Below are 24,008 nucleotides of genomic sequence, written 5' to 3' on the forward strand. Positions count from 1 at the left end.
GTGTCTGACTGAAGCTGTTAATGAAGTTTTACTGCTGTGATGCTGGATGTTGGAAGAGAATTCCCAAACAGCATGATGGGCAGTACATCTGAAATGTGTCACAGTATATTGTAAAGCTTAACATTCTTCTATTTAATCAAGATCGCTGTTCCACCGCTTTAAGCTGGTCAAAGAATATCATCGAATCCTGCAGACGATGTGTAATTTTATTTTTGTTGTGTTTATTTATAACTTTGCGCAAATAGTAAAATAATAAAGACAAAACAGAGGATTTTAATTTTGTCACAATAGAAAAAAACTTACCAAAAAATTGTTCACTTACCAAAAAAATGAAACTAAGCACGCAATGTATTATGGGAAACGTAGTATGCGCGAGGAAGATCGAGCGAAACCAATAAAAATACATCTTTTAGTGAAAGTGTCAGCTTTAATGTGAGCTTTAGCTAGAAGCTTTTAAGTGCAGTCTGACTCAGTCAAAAGTGGAGCACAGCTTCCGTTTTATGTGTATTATACAACTTCGTATATTTCTTAACATTGACATATCTTCATGTTTAAATGCTCTGTCTCGTGTCGACCTGCTATTTGAGAGCCTGAAAGAACAAGCGTAAATGTAGTGAAGTACGAAATACAGAATATAAAAGTTTATATCATTATTAATCCCAATACATAATTATAATAAAACAAAACAAATTCATAATCACTAGTAAGCTAAAATTAACTGCATAATTAAATGTATTTTAAAAAGGCATAAATATGGACAACTATTTTGAGCAGAACGGGGCGGAGATTAGGACCCAGTGATCCCTACAGTATTTTTAGTTGAATACGAGTTGGTTGCAAAACAGGCAAGTGGACAGCCTAAAGATAGGTTGTGATTATTGATATTACTCGAGAGAGGAGTTTATAGTAAAACTTCAAGGAAGACGACATGGACAGGACGGTCAGCCTGCCTAACCAGCCCGAGAAAACCACAACAGGTAACACATGTACACACTTACTTGATCAAAAATCTCACGTGAATCCTTTTTCTCGGTTATCTGACTGTACGCACTGTCACACGAGCTGACCCTCTGTTTAAGTAAAAGCTGAACTGTACTCGCAACTAGACACTCAAGTTCATGCTGAGCGTGTGGGTTAGCATTTTCTAGAGTTACATTACATGCGTAACCAGTGCAGTCTGCGTGGTTACTGAAATGCTGCGTGAGCCCAACAGCGAGGCGGGGGACCGTGTGCATGTAAAATAATTTGGTGTTAGTGTTTTAATAACATTATTGTGTCACATGTGAGGAAGTGTTCAGAGGTAGGACTCCTGTAGCTTTTCGTATAGAAGCTGCTCCCAGCAGGTTAACCCCGTCTCTACATGGAGTTTAAAACTTTAGACGTTAGAAAGTTGTAATAAATGTGCTGAGACAAAGGTTGTTTCATCTTAAAGGTACTGCAATTCTGAAATGTTGATAATTTTTATTTTTCTATGAACTTCTGTAATACCAGTCATCATTATTAGGGAGGAGAAAATGTGATATATCAGTAAGACTGAAGCCCAAGTTTCCCCCGATACACACACACACACACACACACACACACACACATATATATATATATATATATATATATATATATATATATATATATATATATATATATATATATATGTGAAACGTTTAGGTAGTAAATACTAATTTACAATAGATATATTGGCTACATGTGTTTACATAAAGTGTGTAAGCTATGCTGGAAAAAACAAAACAAAAAACAATGAATTCTTTATTTAGCAGATTTTCAAATGTGCCATGAAGGCAGCACCATATTTAAGAAACAATCTACTATTTAGTTTTTCATTTTTATTTTATTTTTTTGCAGTGACTCTGGTTGAGAGCAGCAGTGCTCCCAGTGGGCTGGAACTGGTTAGTTCCTACCAGACCAACAGAGTTGGAGACCCCATGAATCTGGTTGCTCTTGCAGAGCAAGTCCAGAAGGTGTGGATTGGACTCAGTTTTTGTTATTTTTTACTTTCAGGTTATTCTCATAATGAATATGTGTTATATCTGAATATGTGTTTTGTTTCCCCCCCCCAGGGAGATGAGTTTGTAAAAGCCAATGCCTGCAACAAACTGACAGTCATTGCAGACCAGATCAGATACCTGCAGGAGCAGGCGAGGAAGGTAAGAGCCGTGCACGCTGGATGAGCTGCATGGTCACGTTGCTCTGATCTAAAGGCAACATCTTTGCTTCTCTGCTAGGCTTTGGAAGAAGCCAAAAGAGACTCTGAACTGCACCACGCTGCCTGTAACATTGTGAAAAAGCCAGGCAACATCTACTACCTCTATCAGAGGCCATCGGGACAGAAATACTTCTCCATCCTCTCGCCTATGGTAGGCACCAGCCTTGTTCATGTTATGTCAGCCCAGACTGACAGCAGTTACAAAACTCCAGTACAGCAGCTGTTACATCACACACGTGAATACTCAACGTGACGCTGCACGTCTGTGTGTTAGTGTTCAAAGGTCGTGCAGCCAGAAGGGAGCTGATAAATCAGATGATCAGGTTGCTCAGGTTGGATGTGGCTGGTTACGCTGCAGCTGTGGATGATTAATGATAGGTTTGTAGCATAAACCTATTCGCTGGAACGTTAAGGACAATCTGCCACGCAGCAAAAAGCAAGACTCAAGGCACCAAAGTTCTCTGGTTTACTCATGCATGAGGGAGACCTGGCTGGAGCCAAGTGTCGTTCCACCACTTGACCTCTGTCAGACTCTCAGCCAGGCTCCCCATCGCACTCCTTTTATTGTGGTTACATGAATATGCATAGGGTCATTAACATATAGCATCTTACATAGGTATACATGTAAACAAAGAATACTCTGTGTGTGTGTGTGTGTGTGTGTGTGTGTGTGTGTGTGTGTGTGTGTGTGTGTGTGTGTGTGTGTGTGTGTGTTAGTGTTACTGCTGATCAAAGGGTCATATAACATGAAGGCAAACATCCTTGGTCAGGAAGAGGGTAGACCCCCCCCCGGTGAGGAAGTCCAGCAGTTCATCTAAACAGAAAAGCACTTAGACTAGAACAGACGTAGCTACGTTAATCCTACCATAAAACAATTAAGACAAGATGCGACCTCTTCCCATGCTCCCAGGATGTAGGTGTGCATTCTAGTGTGGAATACACACCAAGCCTCTGTAGCCTGTTAAAGATCACACAACCTATCACTACACAATTGATTATACACCTCTAAGCATATATGGTTAAATGTTTCCTAATACAAATGACAATAATAAAATCTAAACCCAACAGTTTTGGAAGCACAAACTGGTTTTAAGAAGATTAACCTTTTCAATTGTAAATGTAAAACATTTGTTAAAAAAAATGTAGCAGGATAAGCTTTTTAGAATTTTATCCAATTTGGATAAAACTCCTACGTTTTTTATTTGTTTGAATTAGAGATACCGCCAATGCTACTCTTTTTCTTTCTTATTCGATTCCTTAGCTCCTGATTTCTGTCCATACCAAATACTGATCTGATACCAGCGTTACACCAATAAACTGTAACCCGAAACTAGAAATCATTATGTGTAAAGCAGCATGTGGCTAATAAATGACAACAGGACTAAAACAAAAAAAAGTGAATCTGACAGAACCGTGATCAGAGCTTTTCTGTTACATCACCTCACTGGACTGCAGTTTGTATTTACGTGAAATCGTTTTACAAACATAAAGAAAAGCTGTCGGTATTGCAGACTTTGATGTGCTGAACGTTAGCAAACTAAAGGACAATGAAGAGAGTTTCCTTCATGGTGGATTTTTGATCTCAAAACATATTCTATTTATTATGACAGTCCTCTCCTCTCCTCCACAGGAATGGGGTCCAAGCTCCCCTCACCCATTTCTTGGTGCATTCAAACTTCAACACGACATGTCGTGGACCCCCTTCGACGAGGTGGAGAAGAGAGACGCGGAGCTTGCCGTCATGGACAAACTCGTCAGCCAGCAGACAGCCTTACCTACGTACGCAGGACCCAACTTCAGAGGCCTCACTGAATAAAGAACAGACTGCTCCAACTTGTACACACTGGGCTTTTCAAGGACATGAGCCAGATGCTAACGCTAGTCTTAAAGGATTCCAGAACTGCTCGTGTCAGTCACAAAAGCTTCACCGACTTTCTCATGTTGCCTTAAGGACACAGCTTGTTAAGTTTATGTTTGTACACACACACAAATCTTTTCTAAAAGTGAAAATCTCTGATAGACTGTGTCTGGACACTTTTACTGTATGAGAGCATTTATTAGAACTCGTGTAGCAGAATATTCCACCAACCTTCAGCACAAGGATCAGATATAAAGCTGCACCACAGAGCTCATCCAAAAACACAAGAAGCTGACATCCAGCTTTTCTCACCAAAAGGAATTGTACTTCTGCGTCTCATGTTAGTACAGCATCAGTCTGCAATTTTTCAGCAGAATTCTAGGTTAGCATAGAGTTTAAGAAAAAACTGAACCACTCCGAAAGGTTTAGCTTTTTAGCACCATTAGTGGTGAAACAAGGCACCTTATCCAGCTGTATTCTTGAAACTTGGGCTCTTGATTAAAGCCCAACTGTAAGACAATATTGATATATGGTGATTTAAAAAAGCCAATATTTTTTTTCATGCACACAAGAGATTTCCCAAATGTGCTATGTGTAGTTATTTATGAGTGAGGACTAGGATAATGTGACAACTTACTTGTTTATGGTCTGACTGGACGAGTCAGCTGGTTGTCGTCCCTGTGGCATTTCCATCAGTGCCCTCTAGTGGACAAACTACAATGTCAACACTTGTGGTTGAAGCATGTTTCTCCGGTGTCTTTATTTTTTCTAGCTTTTCAGCCAAAAGAGAGAAGACCACTACCAATATTTAGACCAATGGCTAATACATGACAGTGTTCGGGATGTTCCTAATGATTACTTTACTGTTTAACATCACTGTACAGTAATCAAATATGGCCACTGTTAATATAAACAATTGCATTACTGGTACAGAAGTGAGGGCAACAATGGTTAATTGATGAGTTTGCACACTCGTAAGTTATAAATTGGCTTTTCTTAAAAATAAAAGTGTAAAGATGAGATTTTTTGTCTCCAGAAAATAAACTGTCATTTCATGTTTGTTTAATTGCATATCAACAAAATCAAAGTGCAATTTCTTCATTTTAAATCAACTGTCCCCAGTCAGTCCCATTTACATCTTACTTTGAAAAATATGGATGTTAAAAGTGCATTTCTATTTTTAAAATATTGTCCATCACAGTCAGCTGAGCGTGTCTTCCTATAATGATGTAATTTTTAGAAGGTAAGAGTTAATATGAGACAGAAGCTCCCAGTTATCCGTGGCAATGTTGAAGTGCACGGCGTCCTCCTCTGAGCTTACCTTCAGCAGGATGTGAGAGCGTGGTGGGAGGAAGAAGAGCACTTTGAATTCTTCTTTATGTGACGCGTCTGATATGAGGAAGGGGAGGAAGTGCTTTTCCACCAGTGTATTTAGAGCTGCTTCCTTCAGCTGGCAGCAGAATAGGCTCATAGCACTGTCTCCGCTCTCTGAGCAGATTTCGTCCCACAAACCCTCGAACACGCTCAGTGTGCCGCCTCGTCCCCAGTTTGAGGGGACAGGCAGAGGCAGGAAAGTTTGCTGGAAAGCCACATGGATGTCAGGTAGGGTGGTGTGCCATGTATGGCCATCTGGAGAGGTGAAGATGGCGCTGGCGTGGAGGCTGGTAGGGTAAGGCTTCCTGGGCTTCAGTGTTAGCTGAACTATGGCCGACGGCCTCTCTCTGAGAAGACATGGGACGCTGATGTCGCCCAGCTCCTCGTAGTGATGGTCTGTGAGGCTGAAGTGAAGGCGGATGCTAAAGAGTTGATCGAAGTGAGAGTCATGAGAGTTGATGTGGACCAGCTGGTACTGTAAGGTGATCTCTGAAGCAAAGCTGGAGTCACTGAATTGATCTCTGTAGGCCTCCATCGATGCGCTCGCCTCCTCCGGGCCTTTCTGTACTTCATTTGAATTTATGTCTCCTGCTCGTGGCTCAGGAGGGGCCTCGATCAGCCTGAATACAGCTCTCTCTGTCTGCTGGATGGTCAGTGTGCTCGTCAGCCCCTCACCTATGAGGCAGGACAGTGACTGCTTTTTGTCCTGACGCCCTCCCTCTTCCATGCCCTGTGCCAACACCCCAGCCAGCTTCTCCCTTGACAGCGTGGTCAGGAGGGTGTAGTAGAGACGGGCGTGGTCCTGGATCTCCATGTCTGCGTAGTGGCAGACGAGGAGCTGCAGGACGTCAGCCAGAGGAGTCAGCAGCGAGTCCAGACTTGGGTGGACGAGCAGATGGCGGCAGACCCTGAGGATTTCGTTTCCCAGACGCCAATCACCACCTGTGCACAACGAGGATGACGAGGGAGTGATGATGCTGGAGAGGAAGGTGAGGGTGCTTTGCTGGATGATCTCTCCTTCCTCCGCCACTCGGGCCAGCATCTTGAGGTGCCGGCTGAGGTCGTGTGAGGTGAGCTGGGTTAGCGGTGCCTCAGTAATGACCCTCTGCAGAGCTTTGAGGAGCCCCACAGACCAGCTGGACTCAGACAGTCTGTCCTGGGTCTGGTCAGCCAGGTTGATGAAATGTGGAGCCAGCTTGGTGTGGTTGAGGTAGAGCTGACACAGCTGCTTGGTCAGGTCGTTGGAGTAACGCTCCACGTGGCAGAAATAATACAGGAAAAGGAAGGCCGCTCTGAAGAAGGTGACGACGAGCTCTCTGCCGCACCCGTTCTCCACCATGCTCAGCAGCGAGCTCAGGTGCTCGTAGAGGTAGGCCAGCCCCTGGCCTCCCTGGCCTTCCTCCCCCTCCTCCAGGTACACCAGGGATAGCATGTTGAACCGGGCGAGCAGGGTGGCGCTGTCATTAAACACGGTGGGGACCAGAGCTGAAGCGAGCTGCGGCGTGAGGAGCACGGGGAGGGTCTCGTCACCGTCGCCGCAGCTGATGGGCCGGTTCTCCGGGAAGTGCAGGATGCAGTCCATGTAGAAGAGTTTCTCAGGCGTGCTCAGGAGCAGGTGCTGGGAGAGCACCACTAGCCGTTTGAGGATGAAGGCTTCGTCTTCAGAGCTGAACAGGCTGTCTGTGAAGGCACACTTCAGCAGCAGAGTGGCATGAAGGAGGCTCACCTGACGGCATGAAAAACACCAAAACAATCAGACTGATCACATCCCAAAACTTACCAAAGGGAAAGACAATTTGTTTTATTAAAAAGAAAAACAGAAAACACATATTTGGCAGTAATCAATAACAAGTTTTTAGAATAAATCGTGTTTTGAATTGAAACGATCAGACTGAAACAGAAAAATGTCTTCTTTTAACAATAGCCCATTACTCCACACAACGGGGCCTGTGGATATTCCACGCACCTCAGTTCTGTTTTCTTAACCTTTAATTCAAGTATGTAATCTCATTACGGTGGCTGCTGTAGAACACGTTTTAGTCAAGAGAGATCAAAACCATGAAATATAAGCTGTGTCCCATAACGGCCACGACAGGCTGGCGTTATGTGGTGTTTGTGTAAAAAGCACATTTTTGTATACACTATATATTAACATATATGAATAGTAACACTTGGAAATAAATTAGGTCATAAAATGTAAATGACTTCAATTCAGAACATGAGGCTCGAGGCGAGGAGAAAGAGGGTGTCGTTTCATTATGATAGTGGTGGTTTTGTCGCTTTGTGTTGCGTTTTCTGTGTCTTTGCTGGAGGGGACCGCTTCTCTGACGATAAAACATGTAAGGCGCTTCATATAATGAGTCTGAAGGTGCAGGAATAAATTGAAATGTTCCTCCACAACATGCAAACAACTACTACTTCTCTTCTCCTCTGCCTTTGACGTCTTACGTATGTGACTGGTCTCTAGGCAAACAGGCAAAACTTGATTTATTCAAAATATGGCGTGGGATCAGGGTGGTTTCCTCATCAAATTGTTGGAAGATGTAATTACACACTAATCAATATATATATTGATGAGTATAATATTCTTTTTTTCCCCCTATTAAATAACTTTAAAATTGACTGACGGTACCTTCAAAGTTGAGGACAGACACCAACATATTTTATCTTGTAGAACAAGACATGCAAATGCTGAAAGACTTAACCACACACTTTCAGCCATCTAACCAAAAACCCAGTCAGATTATAAACAAGGAACTAGAAGTGCAAAAACGCCAACTAATTTCCTGCTTTAAGGAATCACAGCACTTCATCCTTTACTGATTCCCCTCCCCCTTCAATTCATTCCATGTAACACAAACCTCACTGGTGCCCAGGAGCCGCAGCAGGTGAGTCCTGAATATAGCTGGAGGGACTCCAGGCACCATGGCAACCACCTCTGTCAGTCTATGTAATAGTGTAGCCTGACACAGAGGAGTGAGCAGGTAGGACTCATCCAGGAGGGTGGAGAGGACTGATCGCAGCTCCTTACAGTCAGGGCCGGTGTGCAGAGTTGGTACTGTACCCATGGGTCCCAGGATGAGAGAAGACAGTATGGCTGAGTCCTTGCTGCTTGCCAGGCCTGACTCCTGGTCTGCTTCCCATGCAGCTGATGTGTTCCCTCCCAGAAGGGCTTTAAGGTGCTCAGCACCAGCTCCTGTTTCCTGGGTGAGCTGATAGATGGCATTTCTTAACACCAGAGTGTAAAGCTCCGCGTAAGCCTGGTGGAGCCTCGATGTTTCCTGCTGCCAGAGTCCACCCAAGAGCTCAAGGCGCTGGGAGAGGAGGCCGGGGCAGCAGGCCTCCAGTTCCCGCAGGCACTCGCAGGCTATTGCCCGAAGAGGACGCTGGCTGCCATCCGTATGGATGTCGCTGGTGTCCTGGGCTATTTGAAGGAGCACATCCAGAAAGTCTAGAGATGCACGGGAGTGGCTCTTCACACAGGAAGTGCAGATGAGGACGGAGGTGAGAGCCAGGAGGAGGTGACAACGAAACTGGACAGACTTAGGAGGACACTGGGCGAATACTGACATGAGCTCCAGGGCTGTCTCCTCACCCACAGAGTCCGAACAACACAGCAGGGTGGGGTGCTCACACAGCGGCGATAGCAGGAGGATCTGCGAGTGGGAAACACATAGAAGATAAGAACACTGCACACAAAAACATTAGCTTGCCTGGCCTTCCGCCAGGTTACTGCCACAAATCCTTAAAAAAAAAACAGCAAGTCTGTAAGTACAGTCACATATATGTTACTGCTTTACATTTTCAAACTTCTCCGTATCCCATAGCTACCAAACAACACAGCTTGCTCGTTGCTGTCTTGCGAATGTAGAGAGTCAAACAAGGCTAATTTAGTGTCAGTGGCTAAGGTACACACGTTCCAGAGCGAAATAAGGGAACAGACAATGAATATGACACACTGCACTGTACATGTTTGCCAGCTGACACAATACCGACGCTTTCTGTTCACTATATTTACCTTAACGCTGTAAGTGGCTCTGTCATCGCGGAGCTCGCGGAGCAACTCCGCCAGGAAAGCCTCCGCGGTGGTCCCGGAGAGGAAGCCGGACGGTCTGCGGGAGAAAGCAGAAATCCTCTCGGCCCAGTTCGCCGCCATTGTCTCTCAAATCCAAAACTTTATCGGCTTGCAAGTTATCATTTCAGGAACTGTTACTGAAATCCGCTGCTAGCAAAGTTGTCTTTGATAATTAAAGAAACCAGGCTTCGCAAACATACAGCATCCACTGTTGATAGTTGCCGTTTCCGTATTGTGTCACGCGCACATTTAATACTTGCAGTGCTATATTTACCGCCCCCTGTTGCTTTGGAGGATATATCCAAAGAAAAAAATTTTTTAAACCAAGGCATATCTCTAAAGAGCGAGTGGCTGTGTCCAAATTCAGGGGTAGCATGCTTCGAAGGATCCACCCTACCCCTGAATTTCCTACCCTTGAATTAGGACACAGCCACTGAATGTAGAATCCCGGTCAACTAAGCTCAGTGCCTCAGTTCCTTGAAAGTCAGAAGTGCATCAGAAGCTCAGGAAACAGCATGGTCCTCATTAAAAAATTTAACATGTCATGATTCTGTGTAATAAAGTGAGATTTCATTTTTCATATGAAAAACCCGAGCATAAAACAGCGAGGGAAACTTTTAAATTTTAGTCTCGCCACCACATTGACAACATCTTAACTACAGGGTTCTTGTTTGTATCTTTGTTTGTTTTTTGTTGTTGTATTTTTCTGAAGGAACTCATCATATAAATACTCATAAAATAATAATAATAATAATTATTATTATTATTATTATTATTATTATTATTATTATTATTATTATTATTGTTGTTGTTGTTGTTGTTATATCATTGTTATTATTATTATTATCATTATTATCATTATTATTATAGTTGTAAATTTGCTACTGTTTAATTTTCTTAATTGTCACCCGAATCAAAACAGTCACTTGGTTTAAGCGCTAGATGGCGCCAGTACATAAAGTAATATTTTACTCACAACAGAAGAAGTGACGATAACCAATCAGATCTCCCGACTGAAAATAAATAAGGAAGGCGCCAGTTTTATCCTTGGCTACAGTTGACGTTTTCAGTTCTTTGCATTCGCTTTATTTTTCCAATTTATTTGCGACAATGGCTGAAAACACTTTTCCTGTATACACAGCGGATGCGATAGTGAACTTTTATCGAACTGAAGTTCTCACTGGTCAAGAAGCAAAACACTTTACAAAGAGCGACTTGACTCCTCATCCAAAGGTAAGGTCCGCTCGGTGTTACAGAGTCTACCTACAAAATGTTCCGCGGTTTAGAAAGAAGGTAAAGCCCGGAAAGGCAAATTACATCATGAGCTGGAAAGGCTCATTGTCATTTGATTTTAGATTTGGTATTACGGGCCAAATTAATATGTATGTTCCATTTAGGGTTGCCAACCGGCCCTTAACAAACGGAATCGTCCCGTATTTAGAAACAAAAGTACACGTCCAGTATTGAGCTAATAAGGGACACACTTTGTCCCGTAATTAGTGGTGTGCGGATCGATACTGAAATATCGATTCTTCGATACCAGCAATTTATGTTCTAGAATCAATTCTCATATTATATCGATATTTTAGTACTCTGGGGTAAATTTGTAGTTTTTCCATTAAAATGAACGCAGTGGAAAGAAACTATACAATTCGAATCGTCTAATTTGGAAGGAACTACTTCCTCTTACGCCTTTCATAGTCATATGCGGAATACGACTGTATAAATGTGTTGCAGCCCCTGGCATTCACACTCACAACAATGGCTGAGCGCAAACAGAGTCCTGTGTGGACACGTTGTTGTGGCAACACCACTGACCTCGTCAAACACCTCGGAGTAAATCATATCACAGAATATGATAAGCTTATGTTGAGGCAAACAGAAGAGGAGGACAGGGACAGGTGCTGCTAGGGCGAGACAGATGTCTCTCGCAGAGTCCTTTAGTGCTGCAGGCAGGCAATGTGCTCAAATAGCGCACAACATCAGTTTTTTTATTTTATTTCTATATGATTATTCTGCATTATTAAGCAATAAAAACAAGTTGTCTGATGTCCTCTAATCATTATGAAGCAATATGGTTATGTTATTATTACAATTACATAATACAATTATATATTGTATTATGAAATGCAATGAAACATTAAGTTTTTGTACAGAGTATCGGTATCGGATCAGTATCGCCGATACCACCCTGAATTTTACTTGGTATCGGATCGGAAAGGAAATCAGTTGTATCGCACATCACTACCCGTAATACAGTGAGAATCAAAAGTAGTCTATAAATGTTTATGGAATTAACGCTTTGTTTGAAAACATAATTCCCAGCCCCTCTCCTGCTTTGTGACCAATGAGCTGACAGCACACTTATGACAATTCGAGTATGACAATTCAGATTACCGCTCATCTCATTGGTCGAGGAAAGGTCGCTTACGGAGAAAATACCGGAAGACAACAGATGACCACAACAAGAAGCATGGCCAACAGGGAAACAAACGCCGACACTGCGTTGCAAGTCTCGGACGACAGTACACCTAAAGCTGGGCAAACACTGTGCTATTTTATTTTATTTATTTATTTATTTATTTTTTTCAATCACGTTATTCAGCTCCTGCTCAAACTACACGATTGACTCGCAGGGGTTAGAAGTTGGTAGGTCACGATGCAGGGTCTCACACTTTTTTGTACAGAGTATCGGTATCGGATCAGTATCGCCGCACACAGACACGCACACCGCCACCACCATCAACTTTGCTAAATTGTTAATGAAAAACATTAATCAGGCAGCTGTGATTGAGCAGCAGTGTAAATCCAACTATTTTCACGGTTGTTGTGGTCGTGATAATTTTGTGAGGCCACATCGAAAAGGCTCGGATGAGCTTTCCAAAGTTCTACAAGTTGTGCCTCCATCGCTTGTGTCCAGATCACACGCTGCACAGCCATGCTGCTCCATCTTTTTCACCGACGTTTACGTGTTTGCGCGTGAGCAGTTACCCCACGTATACTACACGATGCACGATGAAGGCCAAATTCGGGCCGATCACCAAATCGGTCACACGACTCAAAAATCGTCTCAAAATGGGCCAAAAATCGCACAGTGTGAGCCCAGCATTAGAGCAGCAATGTTTGTTCCCTTCAGAGAAAGAAAAAAGGCTGCAAAAGTACAAGGAGGAATGGGAAAAGGAAAACACCTGGCTGGGAAAATGCACGATAACACCTATAAAGCGCACTGCACTGTGTGCCGGTGCACTTTTTCCATAGGCATGCTTCTAGTGGTGGGCACATGAAGAACATGAGGGGCGTGAAAGCTCGGGGAACCCTTAACCAATTTTTTGTCCACCAGGCCACGGCAGAAGCAGATATGGTATGTAAACACTGGTTTGCCTTTTTAAACCCTCTGGTTAAGGTTAATATGGGCATGTGCAGTGAATATCAGCGCTATGTGGTCAGAAGTGTGATAATATAATTTATTTTGTGTAATAACCAACTGCAAGGATAGATGATTACAACAAATGGATCACTAATACATAAAAGTAATACATATTTTAATAATGATGATGAGTTAAGATGCGTAATCATGGGAACAAGCGGGTTTACAAACAGGAGCAGCTGATTAGCTTTAGAAAAGCTGAAATAATACCTCAACTGAAGCCAATTGTACTAAATGTGCACAGTTACAAGAATATTTTTCTATTGTTTTCTATTAATTTATATTATTTTAAGTTAAGCAGGACAAAGTTCTTTTAAAGAAAGATTTACTTATATTCTCAAAAGTTAAGCATGACAGGCTTCTGTTTAAGAAAGAGACCTGTTTTACTGTGTTAATGTTGTCATTTTGAGCTAAAAATAAATGGCTAAATGATCATTTGTTTCCCATATGGTCATATCACAAAGAATATGCATCTGCTTAAATCAAATTCAAGTCAAATGGTTAAAAAATAATTTCACACACAAAAAAAGAGCTACAAAATTCACCACACTGGGAAGGGTGAACTGGGTTGCCCGGCCCTGGCCACGAGGTGTCCCTTATTTATTTTTCGCGTGTGTGTGTGTGTGTGTGTGTGTGTGTGTGTGTGTGTGTGTGTGTGTGTGTCTCTTTACAGTTTCACGCAGTTAATTAATTTGTCGTGGATAAATGCAAATAAAAAGGGAGAAACACAGAGGATAATTTTGAAGAATCTCCTTGGAAAAGTCTTAAAAGGTCTTTAGTTTGATTTCACAATTGACATGCTGACGTGATGCAGAGACATGACAGTTTGTTTTCTTACACATCTCTTGAGAATATTATATTGTGCTTATGGTAGCATAATATACTATTTTTGAATGTAAAAGTGGAGCTGAGTTAACTGCATTATGCTGTTTTGTGTTACATAGATAAATCATTATTAGAAAATGTTAATATTGTAATGTTAAAGACGAGTTGTTCAAGTATTAAAGTTTCCTCACTAAGTTCTTGGGGGGATCCTGATAACTCACTGTGCATTAAAAGTCTTGTTCAGAAAAAAATACTCTTTTTCTTTGTCCATAGAAACGAAGGTGGATAGAGCTGAGGTCATTATGATGAGTGAACTGCCCACAATTTCAATGTTCAGCAAACAGGCGATCTAAATACAGTAAAATATATAACAGCCAAAAGAATACAACTGGGTTTTGAATTGTTTATTTTCTACATGAATCATCTGGAAACAGTTGCTGATTTAACAGATTTTGCAATTGATCATTTAAACTGATTCTAGTAAAGAATCGGGTGTTCATTATTGTTTTATTAGGTGTGGTCTCATATTCAAGATCATCTCCTGCTGAACATCTGAACTGATTTACAGTGGGGCAAAAAAGTATTTAGTCAGCCACCGATTGTGCAAGTTCCCCCACTTAAAATGATGACAGAGGTCAGTAATTTGCACCAGAGGTACACTTCAACTGTGAGAGACAGAATGTGAAAAAAAAATCCATGAATCCACATGGTAGGATTTGTAAAGAATTTATTCGTAAATCAGGGTGGAAAATAAGTATTTGGTCACCTCAAACAAGGAAAATCTCTGGCTCTCACAGACCTGTAACGTCTTCTGTAAGACGCTTTTCTGTCCCCCACTCATTACCTGTATGAATGGGACCTGTTTGAACTCATCATCTGTATAAAAGACACCTGTCCACAGCCTCAAACAGTCAGACTCCGCCATGGCCAAGACCAAAGAGCTTTCGAAGGACACCAGGAAAAGTATTGTAGACCTGCACCAGACTGGGAAGAGTGAATCTACAATAGGCAAGCAGCTTGGTGTGAAAAATCAACTGTGGGAGCAATCATCAGAAAATGGAAGACATACAAGACCACTGATAATCTCCCTCGATCTGGGGCTCCACGCAAGATCTCATCCCGTGGGGTCAAAATGATCATGAGAACGGTGAGCAAAGATCCCAGAACCACACGGGGGGACCTGGTGAATGACCTGCAGAGAGCTGGGACCAAAGTAACAAAGGTCACCATCAGTAACACACTACAACGGCAGGGAATCAAATCCCGCAGTGCCAGACGTGTTCCGCTGCTGAAGCCAGTGCATGTCCAGGCCCGTCTGAAGTTTGCCAGAGAGCACATGGATGATACAGCAGAGGATTGGGAGAATGTCATGTGGTCAGATGAAACCAAAGTAGAACTTTTTGGTATAAAATCAACTCGTCGTGTTTGGAGGAAGAAGAATACTGAGTTGCATCCCAAGAACACCATACCTACTGTGAAGCATGGGGGTGGAAACATCATGCTATGGGGCTGTTTTTCTGCCAAGGGGACAGGACGACTGATCCGTGTTAAGGACAGAATGAATGGGGCCATGTATCGTGAGATTTTGAGCCAAAACCTCCTTCCATCAGTGAGAACTTTGAAGATGAAACGAGGCTGGGTCTTCCAACATGACAATGATCCAAAACACACCGCCCGGGCAACAAAGGAGTGGCTCCGTAAGAAGCATTTGAAAGTCCTGGAGTGGCCTAGCCAGTCTCCAGACCTCAACCCCATAGAAAATCTGTGGCGGGAGTTGAAAGTCCGTGTTGCTCTGCGACAGCTCCAAAACATCACTGCTCTCGAGAAGATCTGCATGGAGGAATGGGCCAAAATACCAGCTACTGTGTGTGCAAACCTGGTAAAGACCTATAGTAAATGTTTGACCTCTGTTATTGCCAACAAAGGTTATGTTACAAAGTATTGAGTTGTATTTTTGTTGTTGACCAAATACTTATTTTCCACCCTGATTTACGAATAAATTCTTTACAAATCCTACCATGTGGATTCATGGATTTTTCTTTCACATTCTGTCTCTCACAGTTGAAGTGTACCTCTGGTGCAAATTACTGACCTCTGTCATCATTTTAGGTGGGGGAACTTGCACAATCGGTGGCTGACTAAATACTTTTTTGCCCCACTGTAAGTGGTGCCAGCTCATTTGAGGTCTTACAGTGAAAGTCTTTTCATGTCCTCTTGTACTTGGTCCAGTGTGGTGGGTATTGGCACAAAAAATTACTATGCTTTTACTGAATTGGAAACGCCACATTTCTCGTTATTTCCACGTAACCTCTCACTTTGTAGAATACAGATTGTTGATATAACCCCATACATACGAGCTGGAGAGAAGGGAAGAAAGACAGTCTTTCTTCTGGTCTTACTCCTTACCTGATGTGCGGTTTTGGAAATGGGCTGCTTCAGCTGAAAACAGCTCACACCTTTTTGGTCACACCTTGGATACTGTTTCATTCTTATCTGCTCACATTAAACATGGCCAGGATTTGATATTGAGGTATGTGAACAACTAATTTCTGTGAGTCAAAAGCTCACTGAGAGTAGACAGCACTAATATGGTCATCTCAGTTACTCAGGCCTGTTTATGAGGGACATCCAATCAAAAGAAGATTGGCTTAAAGTAGGGGAAGTCAAACTAGCTTGTTTCAGATAGAATATAAATTGAGGGACTTCAGCAAGGTCCAGTATAAGATAAATAAGGATTATTTTGCATTTTGAATCATTCAAAGAATTTAGAAAAAAAAAATGAGCGCAATCGACCCCTCTAACCAAATTTGTAAAACAGTAAACTATTCTGGTCACAGTCACATTTACAAAGAAGTCAAATAATGAAAATACTCTTTATTCAGAGCCCTGACCCCAGGTTATTACTTCTGCACAGAACAAACTTTGCCCTTTGTTTCTTAAACTGAAGTCATGTCTCAAAGAGAGACAAGATTTCAGGGGTAGCAGGAGGACCTCTTCTTGCACTCTTGGACACTGAAGAGTGAATGTAAGCCTCAGTCTGTTTGTCTTTTAGTACCCTGAGATTCAGGTGGAAACATAGTGTCGAATATGATAAAGGATGAGAAAAAGATCATTAACAGAGCACTTTCCTCTCTTACAGCCAGAAGCAGTTCAGACCTTATACATGAGAGTGCTGCATCTCCTGTATCGTTTCAGGCCTGAGTGTCACTCCATGGTGAGTGTTAAATATCAAATTCTGCTTCTGCTCTAAAATGCTCAGACAGTGAATGTTCCTTCTCTTAGTTGGCTTGATGATGATGATGATGTCTTTTCTGCAGATCTGTGACCTTTTTGCAAGCTTGTATTTTAGTTCACAGTGAAGGAACGTGTTCAAATATGACACACAGCATCCAAGCCTTTATGTCTGCAGTGCCTGTAGTTGAATTGATATGTGTGATCTGTCTTCATAGCAGTGAAAATGCTATGAAGACAGAAACATTATAGAACCTTTTGAGTGTATGAATGTCAATTTCTGATGTGAGAGCAAATGCAACATGTTCAGTTTGCAGCTGATGTTTCTTTTGTCTGTGGTCTGGATTTGTAATTTGTTTTCCACAGGTTCCGCTTCTGGAGAACATTCAGTATCCAGCCTATCACGAAGGGGCAACTGCTATCATGAGTGTCTACACACGCATGTGAGTTTACCCATTTTCTGTCTGGGATATCAGGCTGCTTGGTTATAGCAGAAATTCCAATCACGATGACTGTGATGAGTGACAGTAACCTTGATTATTCAACACAGTTATTGAGACTGATGACACAGTGTGATCCTGTAGGCCACAGGTGTCGAACTCCAGGCCTCGAGGGCCGGTATCCTGCAGGTTTTAGATGTGTCCTTGATCCAACACAGCTGATTTAAATGACCTCCTCAACATGTCTTGAAGTTCTCCAGAAGCCTGGTAATGAACTAATCATTTCATTCAGGTGTGTTGACCCACGGTGATATCTAAAACCTGCAGGACACCGGCCCTCGAGGCCTGGAGTTCGACACCCCTGCTGTAGGCAGTTAGGCCCTGGCTAGGCTATGCTATATCACAGGGCTGCCCAATCCCAGTCCTCGAGAGCTACTATCCTGCAGCTTTTAGATGCATCCCTACTCCAACACAGCTGAATCAAATGGTTTGATTACCTCTTCAGCATGCCATCATGTTTGGCAAAGGCCTGATAACAAGCCATTCATTTGATTCAGGTGTGTGGGAACAAGGATGCATCTAAAAGCTGCAGGCTCTCGAGGACCGGGATTGGGCACCCCTGCTATATCATATGACTTCCTCCTATTACATTATTATCAGTTCACTGGGGCCAAATATCAATATTTCTATTACAAGTCCAACTCAGTAGAAGGTGGGAAGCTGTATAAAATGTAGATAAAAACAGAAGGAATGAATCTGCAACTCTCATAAACCCATATTTTGTTCACATGGAACTTTTTTGGGAACTTAAATGATGCAAAACTATAATTGAATAATAATAAATGCACACCAACACTATAGTGAAGTAAAATGGAGAAATAAATGATTGTGCTGCACCCTGAAATAAAGCAGAGAGGTTCAAACTGTAGATATTTTTGCATGTATGAGGGAACAAAGTGTAGCGTACACTGCTGGTTTTGTCTAATCTTAGTTTACAACTGTGAAATGTTTTTTGTGTGTTTATCGTTTCTTTCTAGGCGGCAGTTTCTGCCTATGTGTTTGGTGTATGATTTTTCACTCAATGATCTGCTGGCTCCAAGTAAGTCTCACTGATTTCATTCAATAGTTTGTGGTTTGTATCTTGCATAAAATACCCCTCATACATTCAAATGTCTTTTTGTTTTTTATTTTTTTATCAGCAGTCTAGATCTCCCAAATATTCAAATTTAGAGATTGTGTTTAATGTACAATTTTCTTTGATGATAATCTTGGCCTGATTTCTCCAGAAAAACAGAGGACTCTAACCATTCTGAGCGCCATCATGAACTTTCTCCACTTCAGAAAGCAGAGGATGGAGGTCGTCTTGGAGAAGCAGACTAAATTTGTATGTTTTCTTGGGGAACATAGAGAATTGTGTGGAATGGGGAGTAAAATAAAGGATGAACATTTTGTTCTCATAAATGACTCCGATGTGCATAACTGTACCCGTTTACTAAGACTTTAGACGACATGTTGCAAATCACTTTTAATCATGAGAGTAGAATAAGGTTCAGTACGTTGGATTATTATTTTATATACCATTCCAATGTGTTTGTTAGCCTCGCAGTAATACTGTTGCTCTGTGTGTTTTCAGCGGGCAGACATGGACAGACTGCAGGCTTATACTAAAGGCATCAGGGAGGCAGAGAAGAAGATTGAGATGCTGACGTAAGTGGAGGAACGATTCTGTGACTTTTGTCGGTGTTGTTTGGTGTATGGCTGGAAAAACATGCCATCCCTGAAACAATCCAGGCCACAACCATTTAATAACATTTTTATGCTCATTAGTGGAGACAGCTGCTAATTTTTCCAGAAAGAAGAGCTAATCCAAGGCTGTCTGCTTAATCAGAACTCTTTCCTTTTGCTTAGGCTCAAAATGAGAAACTACAGACTGAATTTTTGTTTGTCTCACTCACAAGAAAAGATAACTCTGATCCCTGTGTGCCACTATAGGCAGATATTTAAGGTAAGGGGATCCCTTACATTTCAACACAAGGTGATCCCTGTGTTAAAATGGGTCCCTGTCCAACAGGAATCTCCCACACAGTTTATGTGGCTGAGCTTCTACATGGAAAAGTAATGACATATGTAGTGATGGTAAATTTGATTCTTTTTACTGAATCGAGTTTTAATGAGTCATTTGATTCACTGAGTCAGTCGACCAGAGAGTGCAAAAAAATGTACATTTTCGCTCAAACTTAATTTGTTTCTCTTTTCATGTAAATCCTACTGCTAAGATGAATGATTCTAAAAGAAAACAACTAAACAGCAAAAAAGAGCAGAAACATTTTAAAATTAAGCAATTTCCTATCAAAATTGCTTAATAAACATTTATTTTATTTTATATTTTATTACTATTTTCCTTAAATGTGTTAAATATATATTTTCTCATCTAAATGTCCACTGAGCTGTGAGCCAGGGGGCAGTAATGTGCCTTAACATTGGTTGCCAACCAAGAAGAAGAAGAAGCTGTGAGCCAGGCGGGAGGGGGTGAGTGAGTGAGTGATTCATTGGCTGTATCCCAATTCAGGGTCTGCAGCCTTAAAGGCCGCATTTTAAGGCCGATTACGTCACAGCGACGCAACGAAGGCTGTCCCAATTCGAAGGTTGCTCAAAATGCGGCCCTCAAATGCGTCCTTCATTTCCCTGAATTTTAAGGATGTGGCGGTGTAGACCTCATGGCCCAACATATCCCAGAATGCATTATGCACAATGCGTTGGGTGTGGATAATTTTGCCGAAAAAAAACGGCGGATGAGGGGTGCCCGAAGAGTAAACTTTAAGTACTGACTATTATGGCACTTATTTATGTGCAAATGTTTAATAACGAACAACATTAAAACATTACTGTTGGCCACATGTTGGCAAAGTTATGTGACATTAGTGACGTTTGTACTAATTTGGTTTTAAAGCCTTTACTTTAAAATATACGCCGTTCAATAGCTGACCTTTATCTTAGAAACAAACAAACAAATGAACAAAACATTTTCTCCTTCATTTCTGTCAAACAAAGCTGTATGAAACGTTTCCAGCTGTTAGTATCATGGTTGCTAGGCAACCTTGGCAGCGCAACGGAGGCTAGACCTTCCCATTTCACAAGCCTCGCACTTCCGGCCTTAGCGGTCTTTGAGTACGCGGCCCTTGTGGACCGTTAAGGCTGTGTACTTTAAGGCTGCAGACCCTGAATTGGGATACAACCATTCAGTCTATGATTCAGCACAGGAAGGGAGGGGGTGAGCGAGTCCTGAGTGATACGCTTACGATTCAGCACAGGAAGGGAGGGGGTGAGGAGCTCAAATGTGCTGTTAGCATGTTAGCAGAGCGATGCTACTGTGAACCGAGGAGCTATTTTCTTGATGTGAGCTTCTACTCAGGGTTTTTTCTTCCAGTTCAGAGCAGAAATTTTTTTGTTACGATACTGGATGTTGTGTTTTTCTCCACAATTTTAATTATAGGCTAGACACATTGCTGCTAACAGCAACAGGGATGAGTCAGTGAGTCAGTTGGGCTTGTGAATCATGATTCATGAGTCAGTAAAGTGATTCTCGAGTATTATTGAACGATTCGTTCATGATTCGCGCATCACTAGACATGTTATTTCCCGATCTCACTGTCTGGGAATGCACAATGTATGACCCTTTTTTTTTTTTTTTTCTTTTTTTTAATTATTTAAAGCAACAGAATGATTAACTAATAATCTATCAATTGTCTCTTATGAGTAAATGAACAGTTATGCAGGCTAAGCACTGCACTTTGTCTTGTCCTTACTCAGGACCATCCCACCAGAGCAACAAGCTGAGGCTGATGAGCTGGCAGCTGCTCTCTCTGAGCTACAGGCCACCACCATGCATGAATACCAGGAAGTGGTAGGGGGTGATGAAGCATGCTCAGTGTAGTAAAAGGTATTGTGTGTGCCATCAGTAAATAAAAAAACAAAACACTTTTATTTTCAGAATGCCAAAAACGACAGCATCACAGAGTGGAAAGCTACGATAGCAGAGAAGACCCAGAAACTGGTAAGCTGCCCGAGCACTTTACACTGTTGTCTGTGTGCACTCGGAGTTTTGACTGGCAAATATAAGTGCGAGTTTTTGTGCATCAGGCCCAGGTGAAGCTAGATGTCAGCAACCTGAAGGAAGACATCAGCAAACTGAAGTCTCAGATCGTGGAGTCTCCAGAGGAGCTAAAGAGCCAGATGGAGAAGATGAGGGAGAATGTGAAGAACATGAAGAACTCCATTGTGAGTGGAAAACGTCTTTGACTCCAAAAGCTGCTGCGTTGAGTTGATGTGTTTGTGATCCACGTGTATGATGGCTGTTTTCAGGAAGAAACAGACGAGCGTGTGGTGGAGCTCCAGAACATGGTGCAGGGTGTGACTCACACCGAGGCTGAGATCCAGCAGATGTGCAGCCTTCTGCAGGACCTGGAGAGCAGCATGAGCAACACCAAGCAGCGGCTGGAAGAGGTACAATGTCAGAGCAGCTGCTCTCTTCTTTATCTATACACACATAGACCGGATGTACAGAGTGGGACACCTGGAAGAAAATTATGTAATGTCTGTTTGATATTTTCTTTTCTATTCCTGAAGCTTTTGCTCACTGCCTATGAGCTTTTTTTTTTTTTTATACACTGCACTGTTGCAGTATATTCTATTTAATTTAATATCAGACATATTTATTATCAGCATGGAGACGGTAAGTAGTTGTATACACACTTAAACGTTTGGGGATTGAGATTTGAAGAACTTGTCGGCCCAGCTGTGACTGACGGGAAGTTCTCTTCTTGTCAGAAGTTCATTAAAAGAAAGCAGCACAAAAACAATCAGCCTGTTAATCCAGTAACAAGCTGCCGAGCTGCAATGCTTGAGTAAATTGTTTTTGCTTTAAACAAATTGAAAGTCAAAGTAATATGAAGACACTTTGTTACTTTGGTACTTACCCAAGTGCCCTGTAGTTGTGCATTTTCTGACAATGAGCACAGAAGCGCCATCCATCTGCTGTTTGTGAGGGATAAAACAGAGGAACTAATACAGCTTTTTTCAAAAGAGAGGATGAACGATTGAGCTGCACTGAGGCCCAAAATCATATTTGTACTTGCTTTTGACTCTTTTCAATCTTCTCTGACCTGAGCTGATGTGACACAGCCAAAGGGCTATATATACCACTATATAGTCCTTATATACCACTATATTATTATATTATAGGAGATAAAGTCATTTAGCTTTTAAAAAAATAAAATAAAATTCTTGTGTTTATAGTTCAAACTCATCAGTGCAGTTGATCATTGATTTGTGTATCCATGTGGTTTGTGTGAATGAGTAGCACCAGGAGTTGATGGCTCAGTATGAGAAGAAGCAGAAGGAGCTGAAGAACCTGTGCATGGAGGAAGGCCAGCTGAAGCGAGCTTTGGGCATGAAGCAGGATAAGGAGTGCAAACAGAACATCCGCAGGCAGAAGAAGAGAGAGATGAAGGAGCAGCACGTTCAGGAAGTGTTGGGGTATTAACTTTAGTGGAGTTAATAAACTGCAAGATTCCTGATGCGGTAGATTCACAAGAGCGTTGTATTTCCGAAAGACTTAAATGTGATAAACTGACATATTAAAAACCAAACTTAACTTTTCTGCAGGCAGTGTGACCAAATCCACCAGAAGCGTGAGGACATGGCTGACAAAATCCAAGAGATCTCCGCTGAGACGCAGAAGCTGAAGACCAGCATTAAGAGCCTGAGAGACGTGTGCAGCAAAGAGACAGAGAAGGCTCAGGTACAGGTAGCTCCCGTCTGCTCGCTGTTCATTCATAGTTTGAGAGTAACACGATCCCCTTCTGTGTCCAGGCCCTCTATGACACACTGTCCACATCCATGGATGAGCTCCACAAGAGGATTGAGATGCACACCATGGACCTGAAACTCAGTCTAACCAAGATGTCTGCAAACTTCTAATCTCTCTCTTTTTTTCCCTTTTTTTTTTTTTTTTTTTTTTGAAAACCTGTATTTACTAATCTGTCGGGTGTTTTTGTTTTTTTACTCTTGACTTTGTCTTTCTGAGTGTTTAAATTCTATAAATAAAGTTTGTACATTAATGAACTTGAATTTTGACACATAAATAAAACCAGTCCAGGAAGACGACTGATGTCAAACATCGACCGACTAGTACAATACAACCTCACACAGCTGGACTGGCCATCAGCCCACCGGTGATTTTTCGTTTTTATGGGGCAATGTTGTTTGTAACGGTATGAACAATGAAAGGTGGTGGACTGGACAACTGGTTAATCAACTCTGGGCTGGACCAATTACAGCCGAGGTCAGATGCACCCTCCCCCTTGCTTGGGCAATGGTCCTGAAAGCAATTTCATCACGGTACTGAGATTAAAAGGAATGAGATTTCTCCCATACTTAGCCTAGAATGCGTCTTTACGCTGGACAGCTGCCTCTTCTCCTCTCCCTCTCCTGTTGCTACTTCAATCATGAAACTGATCAATGATCAGCTGATCAGCTTTTCTGTCGCACGTCCCGTC

At 42.0% G+C, this 24,008-nt stretch overlaps 3 protein-coding genes across 3 annotated transcripts; 2 read left to right on the forward strand and 1 right to left on the reverse strand.

Moving 5' to 3' along the window:
* The first annotated feature begins 777 nt into the window (after positions 1–777).
* On the forward strand, positions 778–5,150 carry c5h1orf50 (chromosome 5 C1orf50 homolog). The gene is made up of 5 exons (XM_026169036.2): positions 778–977; positions 1,861–1,976; positions 2,076–2,162; positions 2,241–2,372; positions 3,852–5,150. Exons 1-5 carry the CDS (start codon positions 929–931, stop codon positions 4,035–4,037), a joined length of 570 nt encoding a protein of 189 aa, XP_026024821.1. The 5' UTR covers positions 778–928; the 3' UTR covers positions 4,038–5,150.
* Positions 4,812–9,771, reverse strand: ap5b1 (adaptor related protein complex 5 subunit beta 1). Its single transcript, XM_026169034.2, has 3 exons — positions 9,472–9,771; positions 8,315–9,109; positions 4,812–7,179 (listed from the first exon to the last, which is right to left on the reverse strand). Exons 1-3 carry the CDS (start codon positions 9,607–9,609, stop codon positions 5,299–5,301), a joined length of 2,814 nt encoding a protein of 937 aa, XP_026024819.1. The 5' UTR covers positions 9,610–9,771; the 3' UTR covers positions 4,812–5,298.
* Positions 9,772–10,534: 763 nt separating this feature from the next.
* Positions 10,535–23,631, forward strand: nuf2 (UF2 component of NDC80 kinetochore complex). Its single transcript, XM_026169037.2, has 13 exons — positions 10,535–10,761; positions 16,920–16,994; positions 17,378–17,454; positions 18,489–18,550; positions 18,738–18,835; positions 19,085–19,158; positions 21,262–21,355; positions 21,443–21,505; positions 21,592–21,729; positions 21,814–21,954; positions 22,811–22,986; positions 23,116–23,251; positions 23,323–23,631. Exons 1-13 carry the CDS (start codon positions 10,639–10,641, stop codon positions 23,428–23,430), a joined length of 1,365 nt encoding a protein of 454 aa, XP_026024822.2. The 5' UTR covers positions 10,535–10,638; the 3' UTR covers positions 23,431–23,631.
* Positions 23,632–24,008: the final 377 nt, after the last annotated feature.

Source organism: Astatotilapia calliptera, chromosome 5 (assembly GCF_964374335.1).
Source record: "Astatotilapia calliptera chromosome 5, fAstCal68.1, whole genome shotgun sequence".
In the NCBI taxonomy this organism is placed as follows: Eukaryota; Metazoa; Chordata; class Actinopteri; order Cichliformes; family Cichlidae; genus Astatotilapia; species Astatotilapia calliptera.